This window comes from Bidens hawaiensis, unplaced genomic scaffold (genome assembly GCF_021521415.1).
Source record: "Bidens hawaiensis isolate Kalapana, Puna unplaced genomic scaffold, B.hawaiensis_p1.1 tig00017038_1, whole genome shotgun sequence".
In the NCBI taxonomy this organism is placed as follows: Eukaryota; Viridiplantae; Streptophyta; class Magnoliopsida; order Asterales; family Asteraceae; genus Bidens; species Bidens hawaiensis.
In genome coordinates, this window is record NW_027492578.1 from 337,114 (window position 1) to 351,831 (window position 14,718).

General features: G+C 39.4%; 1 protein-coding gene across 1 annotated transcript; it reads right to left on the reverse strand.

The window, feature by feature from the left end:
• Positions 1-4,159: 4,159 nt before the first annotated feature.
• Positions 4,160-6,469, reverse strand: LOC143552806 (uncharacterized). The gene is made up of 4 exons (XM_077042941.1): positions 6,139-6,469; positions 5,051-5,355; positions 4,765-4,975; positions 4,160-4,675 (listed from the first exon to the last, which is right to left on the reverse strand). Exons 1-4 carry the CDS (start codon positions 6,391-6,393, stop codon positions 4,160-4,162), a joined length of 1,287 nt encoding a protein of 428 aa, XP_076899056.1. The 5' UTR covers positions 6,394-6,469.
• Positions 6,470-14,718: the final 8,249 nt, after the last annotated feature.

Genomic DNA, 14,718 nt, shown 5'->3' on the forward strand with positions numbered 1-14,718 from the left:
ATTTGGATGAAATAAAAATAAAAATAAAAATAAAAATAAAAAGTCGTCCTTCTGGGAGACAAGATGAGTTTCGTATGATGGTGGAGAAAGCCGGAAGAAATTTCTTGGTTATTTCATTTCCCTTCTTGCCCACGTCATTACCATTTTTTGTATTACCCTCAAAAAATGGAGAAATCTGAAAACAAAAAAAATTATGTTTGTATACATGTGGGGTTTGGTGTTTTGATTCGTTGGTATACAAATTCGAAACCTTTGAATACATATTATTCCAATTGTATCCATTTGTATACAAGTTTCAAACGGAGTTAACGAAACCGTTAAAACCTCCCCCACATGAGGGATATTTTCGTCTATTCCAATAAAACTGTTTATGCTTTAAACCATTCATTTTTAAAAGAACATAAACGAACATGAATATGTTTATTTTTTTAAACGAACAAGAACATGTTTAATTTTAAAACAAGCGTACATGAACACAAAATTTTGTTCGATTAAGTGTTCGTTTTCACTAAAAGTTAAATACACACCTACGAACATGCTCGTTTTCGTTCAGTTAGTTTACTATCCTGCATATAATGTTGTAATTAGGTTAACTCAAAGAAAATAGCAGTAGTTGACTTTCTATAATAGTTAGACAATAGTCAAACTGTGTTTACAAGATTTAAATGGAACATAATTTATTTGTATAGAAAGGAGGCGATATAATTTAAACACAAATTGAAAACACATAAATGTGGTATAATTAAGCTTCACATGTTCATGATCAACATTTGACCTGTTGGTTAAACTATTCAATTATTGATCTAATTACCCATTCAAACATCTATCAAAATGTTAAGTTTAGATTTTTGACTTCAACATAACTGTGACCAATATATTGCAGCAGATTGCGATATATATTGTAGCGGATCATATATTGTAGGAATATATTGTCAGATTTTCATACATGATGTCAGTTTTTTTATACACTACACAGTAGACTAAACTGAAAAAATGGAGCAGGCTTACACATTGAAATTTGAACATTCACTAACGGTGTACCATTAGGTACCTGCAATCACAATGGACTTTCACTTAGGGATGAGTTCAGTACCGGCACCGAAAATCCTGATCCCGAAAATCGTAAATTTTTGGTACCGGTACCGAAATGTTCGGTTCGGTACCGGGACGGTACCAGTATTTAAGGTAAAATTCGGGAAATACCGGTACCGTACCGTACCGGTACTGGTATCGTACTGGTCCCGAAAACTCAAAACCTAATCGGTACCAACGGTACCAAATCGGTACCGGTACCAATCGGTACCATACCGATTTTTGCTCATCCCTACTTTCACTAACAGTAGCATAAAGACATTATCATTTTCATACAATGTATCATCTTTCTCTAGTATCATTAAAAATCAAAATTAGGTCATAAGGTTTAATTGTTGTTGTTTGGGAATAATAATAATAATAATAAAATAAAATAAATTAAACAGTGTATTTTTGTAATTGGCTTAAATTATTGAATTAATCTGATATAAAATTTGGATTTATTTTATATTTGAATAGACAAAAATACCCCTCATGTGGGGGAGGTTTTAACGGCATTGGTTAACTCTGTTTGGAACTTGTATACAAATGGATACAATTGGAATTAATAAGTATTCAAAGTGTTAAAGGTTTCGAATTTGTATACAAATTGATGGAAGCAGCAAACCACAGGTATACAAATAGAATTTTTTCATCTGAAAATAATAAGATTTATATAAATGAATTTATTTATTATTAAGTTATAAAATCTCAAATATCAAAAAAATATTCTAATTAATAAATTTTCTCTTGTCCTTAAATCTACCTATATTATAATAAAAGAAAATTACTGGGGACGCATGTTACTTGAAGATTCGTTCATAGCATAAATTTTCCGCTCAAACTATTCTTTTATTTATTTTTAATGAAAACATGTTTATGTCGGTGTAATAAAAACATGTCAACTCATCTTTTAATCAAATAACAAACTACTTAAATTATAAGGATTAGAAATATTAGAGTATTTATATTAATATAATCAAATATTTATATCTTTAATTAAATGAGATATGCCTTTTTTCATTTATTAATTTATAGGGTCAAGTTATTCTACAAAGGGAGACAAAAATGAGAAGGATGAAAAGGATTTATAGCCACACAAAAAAAAACCATTCAAAAAAATAAAAATAAATAAATAAATAATCATAACTCAAAATTTAATAAAAAAACAAAAAAGTAAAAACACAAAAATGTTTCCACCATCTTTCTCGTTCTTAAAAAATAAAAAACAATGTTGAGGGAAAAAAGATCATTGTGTCTTTTTGTTGATCATTGTGTTGAGTGTTCAATTTCGTCGTTGATTGTGTATTTTTTTCCTTGACATTGTGTCTTTTTTTTTTTGATATTGTGTTATATTAGTCAACATTGTGTTATATTTTGTGATTTATTGTGTCCTTTTTTAGTTATAATTGTTCCTTTTGTTCTTTTTTATCATTGTGTCTTTTGTCTCTGTATTGTCTCTTTTCGGGTTTTTTTTTTGGGAACGAGAATGACGAGGGAACCATTTTTGTTTTTATTTTTTTATTTTTTTTTATTTTTCATTTATATTTTTAGTTATGATTTTTTTAGTAATTTTTTGGAACTTTTTAAGAGGTTTTTTGTGTGATCACAAATCCTTCTCACCCTTCTCATTTTTATCTCCTTTTGTATTTTAACTTTTCCCATAATTTATATACATTTTTTGGTGTGTAGAAGATGAATGTGGTTAAATCTAATAAACGATATTTATAGGTAAAAGAAAATAAAGATAAGAAATAGTTATGAATGCATAGCAATTTTATTCTTACATATTCATTCAACCTCCATGGATCGATGGAGTTTTCATCAATCTCTTTTGAAACTGTAATACAAAAGCGTGTTTTATTCATACTAATTTGATATATGATGTTCTTTTTTTATGTCATTCATAATAAACATCTTATCATTTTTGTTAAAATTCGCTATTCTATAAAAAAATATATATACAATTACAACTCATAAAATCATTATGCGTGTCTTTTTTGTGATTATGAAAAAATTTCGTAAGAATACACCACGTATTCGTATAAATATTCCATTAGAAAATATAATTTTAATATATAAAACCATTTAATTCGATAAAATATAGTTTTTTTAATTTATTTAATCATTAAATTATATAGTATAATTGTATTTTCTTTTAAACATTTCATGTATCACACGAGTTCTGAAGCTATTTTATAAATAAATAAATAAATAAATAAATAAATAATACATTTTATTTAGGCAAGTATTATTAGTATAAATAGTTAAGTGAGGTTTATTCATCATTCATTGTTTGTTAACGTCATATGACCACTGTCACATGTTTTTCACCCTGTCTTTTGATCAAAGCGTGTAAATCAAGATCTTGGCACAAAACAACTTAATTTGAAACCAGTTAAATCTAGTTAACATTGGGTTTATGCTCAAATCGGTTTGGGTTAAAACCAGTATATTAGGGGGGGGGGGGGGGGGGGCGCCGTTTGAAACCATTTTAATTCAAGACTGACCAACTTCAAATTGGTTTCTTTATATAGGATTACAAAACCAATTTAAACACTATAATTCAATTTTGGTCTAAACCAGGTTCCACCAAACCGGTTTTCAATTTTTTTACAATGCGTCAACGCTCAATAACCAAATTTAGAACAGCCTCATCATATGACAAGAGGAAAATGGTCACACGTTTCATATAACATGTTCAATGGTATCTTAATGTTTTGTGAGTCATATGAGTCTGTGTCACCAAATGTCCCGCATGATGTGGTACACTAACACAAAACTGATATAAGTTAAGTTGATCACTAACAAAGTCATGTGGCTAGTACTACAATTTTCACCATGTCGTATGCTTCGTATGATACGTGACCTTGTGTTTGTGTATCATTATTGGTGTATCTATAGTTGTACCTTAAATAACTCTATGGATGTAAACAATAGTAACATTATCAATCATCCTCATTCATTATTGGTGTATCCATAGTGTGGCAAATATACAGGCTTTAATCACCAAACAAACATGAACTTGGCAGATGTTATTGACTACTTTATTAATCATACAAGATATTCACAAACCCTGGAGTAATATTTACTTGTACCCGTCATCCTTTAACACTATAGGCACGTCACTGAATTCAGGCATATATTTCTGTTGAAGATCTTTACATTCTTCTGGAGTAGCAGTTTCGGGATCAAATACTTTCCCATCTGCCAAAACCAGACCCTGTTTCATCCGACCCATCATTCTCGCATGCAAAACTTGCTTTGATGTAACAGGCACCCGAATAGACTGATATTCCTCCAAACCCTCGCCTAAATTTTCCACCCCAGATTTCTTGAGACATTGACCAAGAACCCATGCATCCAAGATCGACATGTTTGTGCTCCTCACACCGTGTGGCGTTGTTGGATGAGCCGCGTCTCCAATAAGCACCATGCGGTCCCAAACAATCCGGTGCAGAGGATCACAATCGTATATCACATTCAAAAACGGTTCTTTGGTTTCTTTTATGACTCTTACAAGTTCAGGAACCCATGTTTTCTCTGCTTCATCCTGCATTTTCTTGATCATATCGTTGCTTACTTTCATAGTTACAGAATTCCCCTAAGAATTTCAATAATCAAACGGGAAGATCAATACTTTATGCAAAAAAAAAAAAAAAAAGGATCGTAAATTGTAAGCTAATCAACCACCTTAAGTTGTGGCTCGGGTTGATTAATGTACCATATCCAATTGATCTTCTTGTTCAATAGCTCATAAAAAACAGAATGCGTTCCAGAACCTAAATCGAAGTACAAACACCTGCCTAAATCTTGATAAACCCTTTGCAGGCCTGCATAAATATCCGACTTTTCATCACTAGAAACATCCAACACTCCTCTCCAAGCACAGTATCCCGAGTACCTATATCATATCATTCTTAACTTTAGCTAAACAAATTGATTAACGAAACTAATACATTGTTAGTGTCCTTCAAACCTTAATTTAAGGTCAGGAAGGAAAGCTTGGCGAATCGAAGACAAACAACCATCTGCTGCAACTAATAAATCACCTGCAAACTCAACCATCTTGCCTGATTGAGCAACTTTACATTGAACTATAACAGACTTGTTGTCATCTGATACACGAAACGACTGGAATACATGTCCCCATAAGAATATATCCGGAGGTAGTGCATTATATAACAGATTATGCAGATCCGACCAATACGCAGCCCTAAAATTAAAGCTCTCATCTCTAGTCAGTGTTATACTAATTTTCTTCTCTGCATCAGTAGCTTGGTTCTGAGGTTAAATTACGAAAACTGAATTATTAGGCGCCATACACGTGTGAGACAATTAATTGCTTTAGATGTGATTCAAATCTACTAGAGAACATGTTATTAAGGTTTTGTTTTGTTAAGCCACTGGAAAGGTTTTAAGGATTCTACTAGGGGTGTCAATCGTGTCGTGTCGACCCATAATTTGTTTCGTGTTCAGTTCATGCTTCGGGTCGACCCATTTTACATTCATTTACGAATATGAGTAACAAGTTAAACAATTAATTACTCCGATTCTTATAAAACATTTTTGTAATTTGTGATATTTTTAATTGTTTTTGTATATTTATCTCTCATTCCCAATTAACAACATGGGTTTACATATTTAACTCGTGATTAGAATAATCGAATAGGAATAATCGGAGAATATACATTAGAAATGCTCGAAGTGAAGAGTAGCTGAGTAGGTAAAGAAAAGTTTAAAAAGAAAACTAATTTTAACTTTAAAAGTTAATAGTTATATGAAAATTTAAACATCAAAATATTTAAAGTTTAAAATTTAACACTTGTCATCTTTAAAATCAAAATATTAACCTCTCTAAATTCTTAAACGGGTTAACAATTCAACACTTCAACCCACTATTTAACAGATTGTGCTCGGGTTGACCCATTTTTCTGTTTAAGAAAGCGGGTCGTTCAGCCGACCCAAAATCATTTTCTTTTCGGTGTCAGGTTCAAGTCACCCTTAGTTTCTAGTTTATTTACTAAATCAGAGTTTATGATCAAATTGGAACATGGAAATGAATACCTGGTCGATAGTGAGGGGTAAGGTGTGAGTGTTGAGAATATTATCATCGGCTTGTTGAAGTGGAAGCCATGACTTGATAATTGATTGGGATAAAGGATCAAGGCCTAGTCCGGCGCCAGTGGGACTTCCGGTGGGAGGACCGGTGGTTTTCTCCAGCACCACCACCTCCCATCCCGCCGATAACAGAGCGTGGACGGCGGATACTCCGGCTATGCTGCCTCCGACCACCACCGCCCTACCATTGCTCTCCGGCATCTCCTCTCTCAGATTGAATTGTATAGGCAGTCAGTATTACAGATAAGATGCCGTGACAGCTGGGCCATTGATTGCATATGCAAATTAAACTCCTTGAGTTTGAAAGCAGGATTTCGCTCCAACTCACTCCTCACTGGAAAATGCTCACTCGTCGTTTTCTCGATTGTAAACGAGCCGCTCCGCTCGGTTCGATTTGTAAATAAGCCAAGCAATAAGCAAAGGCCCGCTCGGTTTGGTTCGACCCGAATATTTTTAATACATTTTATATATAATTGGGTACTCGTAAATATATATATATTGTTTTAATAATTATCTTCGATATTGAAAAGCTGAATATTAAATATATCTTTTAATTATTGAATATTTTCTAATACTTTAAATATAAAAATAATTATATTTAGTTTTTAATATTACAATATTAAAGATAATTATAAAAATAAGTTATATATTTGAGTATATATATATAAATAATTATTTTTAATTATTAATTGTTTTATTACATTTTATCAAATTTTAAACTTCAATTTTATCAAAAATTGCAAGCTACTACTAGTTTTTTTAAAACTACTAATTTATTTTCATGCACATCATAATCAACTTCAAACTTATTTATTATAATAGAATTTACAATGAAAAACAAAAGAAAAAAAAATTAATGCTCCAAACTCGCTCGTTACCGCTCGGAAAATACTTGGTTCGATATTGGCTCGGTTCGATTTTGAGCCGATTGGCTCAGTTCGATTTAAAATGAGCCAAGCAACGAGCAAGCCCTCGTTCGATTCGGCTCGGCTTGTGAACATCCCTGGTTGAAAGTACCCCATACCGCGACGGGAATATTAACCGTTCATACTGACATACCTAAGAACAAGAAGGAAACACCACGGTAAAAAAGCTCACTTATGTCAGGTTTCAAACGAATTATAAGATCTCTATTTACGTTAGATTTCAAACTTGAAATCATAAGAGCTCAAGTCTTAAGCCATCACTCTAAAAAGGAAAATTTGCAATAAAAAGGTGATTTGATAACAAATAAATTGTATAAATAAACAACTTCATCAAATATTATTGTAAAATTTGTTACACATGTATATGCGAATATTGCTTATGAGAGCATATGAAATGGTGTATAATCTCTACTCGACAGTTGATAGAACTGACACAAACTTTAATTCTCATAAATTCGTCCCAAGTCCCAACTTGTTAATTTTCTTTTTTCACTAACAAACCGTATACATTCTCTAATGTAACCCAAACGTTGTGGTTTTACGTGTATGACAAAATTCAGGATGACACATTTACAAAATAAAGACGTCTCAAAGTATATTACACCTTCCAATAATTAAACCTTGATTTAGTCGCCATGTGTGATTTATCTGAAAGTATAGATGCACAATATTAACATAAAATTAATGAGTTAATATGCAATATACACAAATGAAATAACTCAAACCCCAAAATCGACATATGAAAAAAGCTTGAAAAACGTATCGTAGTTGAAATCCTAAAACATGCATCAATGGTGTATCCTTGTCAAGGGGGTCTTAAAAGCTCTAACAACAATATGTTCATAAACAAACCATTAAGCAAAGTGAACTCAAGTATAAAAGTTCTACTCATGAATTCATAATCGTTTAAAGAATACTCAAAATCTAAATTTAGGTCCCATTGCTTCTTTTTTCACTGAAGAGACGTGGATCGACTCACTGGTAGACGATCTACTTTCCTCGGGTGTGATTATACTATTTCACCGATGGTTTTCTTGGATCTGGGTTCTTCCACCTACAAAATGAACAGCACCGTTAACTTACCCCTCAGAAAGGGACAGAGGGGTCCTCTTTGGGGTAACCCTCCGGTGTGAGAATAAGTATTTGTGGAGAAGATAATAATATGTGAGTAAGGAAATTTGAGAGTATTGCTTAATAGCTGAATACTCTGTGTGATTGTGTTACTGGATGTAACTGTCTGTGATTGAATATGATTGAATGTGATATGAATGTGTTACTGTCTGTAACTGTGAATGATTCCGTCTCCCTCCTTGTGGAGTTGATGCTGTATTTATAGTGCTAGGGTTTCCACTGATTGGGCTCAGCCTTGTTGGCCTCCTCCAATTGCTCTGCGCCACGTGTCCTCTGGGACGCCTGGTGCTTTCTCATTGGTTATAATCACGTGGTAGCACATGGATTATGCTGAGTTGTCCACCTTTCATTTGGCAGCTGTCAACATCAGCATATTCTTATTCCTTAAAAAGATACCTTCTGGAAGGTTGTCTGACGTGCACAATCAAGGTTGCCATAATCCTGATTTGGATAAGGACGAGGTTGATTATGTGCATGTGTGATATGCGCCAATCCTGAGGATGCGCGAGGTCTTCTCTTTATTCTCACGCGCAGATGTTTCATGCGCAGATGTGATATGCACGAGCATGTGATATGCGCCGCGCGCTGATGCGCCGCGCGCATATGTGATATGCGTGAGCATATGTGATGCGCGAGCATATGTGTGCCTAGGCATATGATGCCTGAGCATGTGTGATATGCGCTATGCGCATAGGTTTTGGCTTTGTGACATTTCAAGCCTCTTGTCTATATCTTGTGGGTTGACCCGCCTCGCTCGGTGTTGAGGCGGGTACATACCTCTTCAAGCCCCCCCAGTCTAATGTGTGTCTTGTCTCGCGCGAGCGAGGCAAGATAGATATTAGACTTAACAGTTTGTTCCTTTAATAGGGGTTTGTCTTTTACTTCTTATTATTAATCGTTGCGCGAAATTCTATCCTTTTGGTTGCAAACGAATTGGCCCTGTACGTGATTGGTTGTTGCTGACGTGGGCCAGTGATGGAGACGTGTCAGGCCTTTCGTGTGCTCGAGGTGCTACAGTTGCCTTTCGTGTCCCCTCACATGCTGTCAGGGACAAGTGTCGCGCTCGCTTTGGTCCGTTCCTGCGAGTGGTGGCGCGTGAACTCTGGCAGCAGCCGTATAGTTTCCTTTCATGTCCCCTCACACAGTGTCAGGGACACGTGTCGCGCTCGCATTGGCTTAGACCTGCGAGTGGGGGCGCGTGAAGTCCGTTCAGCACCCAAATTTCTCTCTCCTGGGCCTATAAAAGCCAGCCCTTAGAGTTTTTTATCCTTCATCTTCTTGTTTATTCTTCTGAGCTTTTCTTTCTTTGTCCTCTGATTATCTTTGTTCTGCTTCCCAAATATCTGTTCTTCAGAAGTTTCCCTTGTTCGATTTTACAGTTGTATGTCTGATAGTTCAGACAATATAATCTCCCCCATCCATTGCCGTAGAAAATCGTTAGTAATGTCTACATTGAAGAAGACCGGCAAGGGGAAGAAGGCTGCTGAGGGCTCATTGGAGGAGGTAGGGAGGACCAAGGCGGTGAAGAGGTGGAATGAAATCCCCTGCAAATTGAGGCAGGCTGATCTTGACAGCCTTATCGCCTCTCAGGGTTTTCCCACCCTGTTTGGCTGCATGTTGCCTGCAGTCGGGCAAACGGCGGCGGACCCGCCTGCCGGCTATATATCCCTATATAGCCATTTTTTCACCCACTGCAACCTTCGTCTCCCGATGACAAGGTTTGTGGGTGCAGTGCTCCAATTTTATGGGATTCATATATCCCAAGTCCATCCGTTTGGACTTGTGCGCATGACTCACTTTGAGTTCATGTGCAAATCCCAGCGCGAGGAGCCCACCCCTCGGCGCTTTCAATTTTTTTACAAGCCCAAGATCCAAGACAGTTGGTTCTCCTTCGTTCCTCGCAGTCAGAAGGTGAAGTGCTCCACTGTTTCATTCAAGAGCCTTCATGACTGGTCTGAGAGGTTCTTTTACATAAGGGCTGGTGTGATCCCCATCCGTATGACCATGCGCTCGATTTCTTCTGCGCCTGCGGATGTGGGTGTCCTCAAGAACCCAACTGGCGCCTGGGTTAATAAGCTGACCGCTGAACCATCCCCCGCCAAGAACATTTGTGAGGAGGCGCTGGTGGGGGTTGGTATGAGCAAGAGGTGGGCGGACAGCGCGCTTGAGCCCGTTATCCAAGTCGACGGGTTATGTAAGTTTTATCTCGTTGCTTTACTTCTGCGCGAATATAATTCTTTTTGCTGAACTCATTTGACTTGTTTTGTGCAGTCACCAAGGAGTATATCCATGCTGCCTATGATGAGCACATGGAGGGCGGCTCCGTCGCGCTTGGCGCTGGGGAGGTTGGTTTCCCTGATCGCTTTGATGACATGTTCATCCCTGTTGATCTGGGATTTGTCTTCGACAGCGATGCGCCTGGTAAGCCTTTGTACTTATGCATTTTCCTTTATAATACCACATTTTGCTAACACTTCTGTTGTGTGTACTGTAGATGCGCTCGAAAACTACGAGCTGGAGCTCGCGGAAGAGGAGGAGGAGGAGGCTCCCCAACTAAAGCGTAAAGCTAAGGGGAAAACTGGCGCAGGGGCCAGTAAGAAACAGAAGAAGGATGATGCCCCTGTTGTTCAGGATCCTCCTACCCAGGCGGGGGGGGGGGGGGGTTTGGGAAAACCCAGGGATTTACCACTAAGGTTTCCTTGGCTTCCCTGCCTCACAAAGTGGGCAGACCTCCTGTCCACTTGAGATATGGTGGCGCTACCTCCTCCCTTCTCGCGGCGGAAAAGGGAAGTGGTGTTGCGCCTTCAACAGGTATATTTTGGTTATCCTTTGCTTATCTTTTATGATTCTGTGAGCGCGATTCTGATAGAATTACTAATGAATCTTTGCTCACTCAAATGTTTGTAGAGCCGGCGACAGCGCAACAAGATGTCGAGGCTGCGCCGGAGGTCGCTTCGAAGTCCCCTGTTTTACCCTCAAAGAAGGGTAGAATGGACTTCATGGCGATGTTTGCTTCGCGAACGGAGTTGCGCCAAGGTACGTATTGCGCTCTTATTTTCTGACTTTCTTTTAGATCAAGTCAGTAACCATCTCTTGTTGTTTGATTTTTTCATAGAAGCTGTAGCTGGCGTACAAGCTTCTGGCGGCACTCCTGGCGCCGGCGCTAGCGCCGCTGGCTCTGCTCCTGCTCCTGCAAGCGATGAATCTCCCCTCATCGGGATCAGTAAGGAGCAGGAGGCCGTTTTGCGCGCCGACCTTGCGGCGGCGAGACCTCCCTCACCTCCTCCTGCGCACAGCCCTCCCCGCGAGACCGATTTTGATTCCAGGTCGCAGGAGAAGAGGCCTATTTCAGAGGAGGATGAGGAGGTTCATGCCGAGGACTCCGATGGCGCCCGCGCCAGCCCTGCAGCGCCACGAGGTTTCGCGGCGGAGCCTTCTCGTGGGGCTGGCGCTGACTTTTCTGCTTCATCCCCGCAGGTATAGGTTCTTTCTTGCTCCGCTGCGCGGACTTCCATATTAATGTTTTGATGACTTAGACAATTTCTTTGTTTTTTGCAGGAAGCCGATCACACTTACCGCCCGAGATGGAATATAACTGAAGACAGCACCTTTCAGTCCATGGGGGTGTGTGCGGAATTCTGGGCTCATGCTGTGCCTCCATCTGAAAGGAGGTTCCAGGAGGACCGCGCTCGCGACGACCTGCTCAATGATCATATGTTTGCTGGGTCGGCCTTCATTGCTGCCTCCCAAGAGCTTCGCTCTGATTACGTTAAAGTACGTGATGCTCTTGCGGAAGCCAAGCAAGAGGCTAAGGTGTCTGCTTGGCATCTTTCTGATGCTCGCGAGAGAGCTGAAAAGCTCCAAGCCGAGCTCAGTGAGAACAGAGCCAGTGCCAACAGCGCCTTCGTGAAGCGCGGGCATGAGCTTCAGGCGGCGCGGGAGAAGCTGCAGGCGGCGGAGGCGGATGCGGCCAAGTTCGCGCGCCGAGCGCGCGACTTGGAGCTGGAGGCTGAGGCGCGTGACCAAGCTCTCGTCCAGTCTATCACTGAGAAATCATCACTGGAGAGTGAGGTTGCGCGCCTGAAGAGGGAACTGGCGGCCGCGCAGGCCGATAAAGATGAAGCCCAGGCGACGGCAGCGTCTAGCCAGGAAGCACTTGATGCTGCGCGGGCGGAGAAAGAAGAAATCTTGGCGGCAGCAGCGTCTGACAAAGAGGAGCTGAAAAAGACTAAGGAAACTGTTGAGTTATTAAACTCTCAGGTTCCTTCCCTCGAGACGTCTGTTGCTGGCCTCGCGCAGGATCGCCACTGGCTCATCTCACAGGGCATGACTCGTTGCGCTTTCGCGATGAAATATTCAGACGAGTTTCAGGCCCTTGTGATGGACTGCAATGCTGCCGCGCGCTTGGTGGGGCGAGCTGAAGGGTTTACGGATGGCTATGAATATGGCATGCTGAAGAAGAACCCATCCGAGTACCCTTATCAGAGCTCCGCTGCCTGCGCGGAGATGGCCGCGATGGGGGAGAAGTATATAAATACTCCCATTCCCATCCTTGCGCGGGTATTTTAACTTTAATGAGATTACCTTGACTTATTTTGTAAGTCTTTTTGTACTCATATTTTTCCTTATGATTTGCAGATATCCGCGCTTGCTGACCAGCCCGATCTCGTCGCGCTAAAGAAATTACTTGACGAGTGCGAAGGGGCTGGCGGCGATGATGGCGCGGGGAATGCTGGCGTTGCTAGCGGCTCTGGCGTGGCCAAAGGATCCGCTCCTGACACTGTTGCGATAGAAGACTCCATTCAAGATGAAGAACTTGACTATGGTCAGTTTGGAGATGACGAGGAGCAGGCTGCGCCAGATGCCGAGGGCGATGATGAGGATGATGAAGAGGCTGATGTCAACGTGGAGACTTGAGAAGCCCTTCATGTTTTTTTTTTATTTTTTTTATTTTTTTTTATTTGTAGTTTGTATCTCATCTTGTAAACTTGTAAATTTCAATGGTTTTGAATGAAATTCTGTTTTTCCCTTCTTCGCATCTTGCGCATTCCCATTCATCTTTTTATATCGCATGTTTGCTTGTTGAATATAAGATATGCTTGCGCGTTGGAATAAGAACAAGGTTGTAAGGAATTTATTATACTTAACCCTTGTCATATTGTAAGCGATTCTGCGATATCTTGATTATGTTGACACATGTCTTGGCGCTTTCATTATTCCTCTTCTGCGCGACGTTATCGCGCGTTTATGGAATTATGATTTTTTTAGCCTTACGCGTCAATGTGTTACTCAGATATCCAGTACAATTTTATGCGCGACCTCGACCTGAGACCTTAACAACTATGTTTTGGCATTTGCTTTGCCTTAGTTGTGTTTAGGTATTGTATGGTCTGGCTGCGCAGCATGTAGGATGGATGTTGTGAGTTGTTTGAGCTAAGGCTCACATTATTGGGCTAAGGCCCTGACGTTTTAGAGTTAAGACTCTTTAACGCGCTTGCGCATGTATGTTTTACTTCGTTTTATTTTGTTTTGATGTCAATATAGTGTTGTCATATTGCTCAAAATTAATAAAGGGAAGTGTGAAACATGTATGCAAGAGGTAATAGAATTGGGCTAAGGCCCTGACGTTTTAGAGTTAAGACTCGTTAACGCGTTTGAGCTTGAAGCTCGCGCATGTATGTTTTACTTCGTTTTATTTCGTTTTGATGTCAATACAATGTTGTCATATTGCTCAAAACTAACAAAGGGAAGTGTGAAACATGTATGCAAAAATGTAATAGAATCCACATTAAGAGAAGATAGCGCGTATCATTATTCATAATGGTTTAAAAAGCCTTGATTACAAACTTGACATTTTTACATGAAACATTTTCTAAGCTGTGCCGCGTTCCATGCGCGCGGGATCTTCTTTCCATTCAAATCTTTTAAGGCGTATGCGCCTTTTCCCAATTCTTCCAAGACTTGATATGGTCCCTCCCAATTGGGGGACAATTTTCCCGTGGGTATCGCGCGGCTAGCTTCATTGTTTCGAAGGACAAAATCATTTTTCTTAAAGTGGCATTCTTTCACGCACTGGTTGTAATATTTTTCCAGCTTTTTCTTGTATTTGGCTTCACTGATGATAGCCGCCTCTCTGCGCCCTTCAAGTAAATTGAGATCCAACCTCCTTTCGCGCTCGTTATCAATCTTGTTCATCATGAGCACTCTATGGGATGGGCATCCAATTTCTGCTGGAATCATTGCCTCTGTTCCATAGGTTAGGCTGAATGGGGATTCGCCATTGCTGATTTTGCTTAATGTCCTGTGTGCCCACAAGACATTAGGTAGCTCTTCGACCCAAGAATGGGATTCTCCCTCCAACCTTTTCTTCAACCCATTTAACAAGCTTTGGTTCGCGCGTTCCACTTGTCCATTCCCCTGAGGGTGATAGACTGAAGTGAAAATTTGGTTGATGCGCAATTCCTTGAGC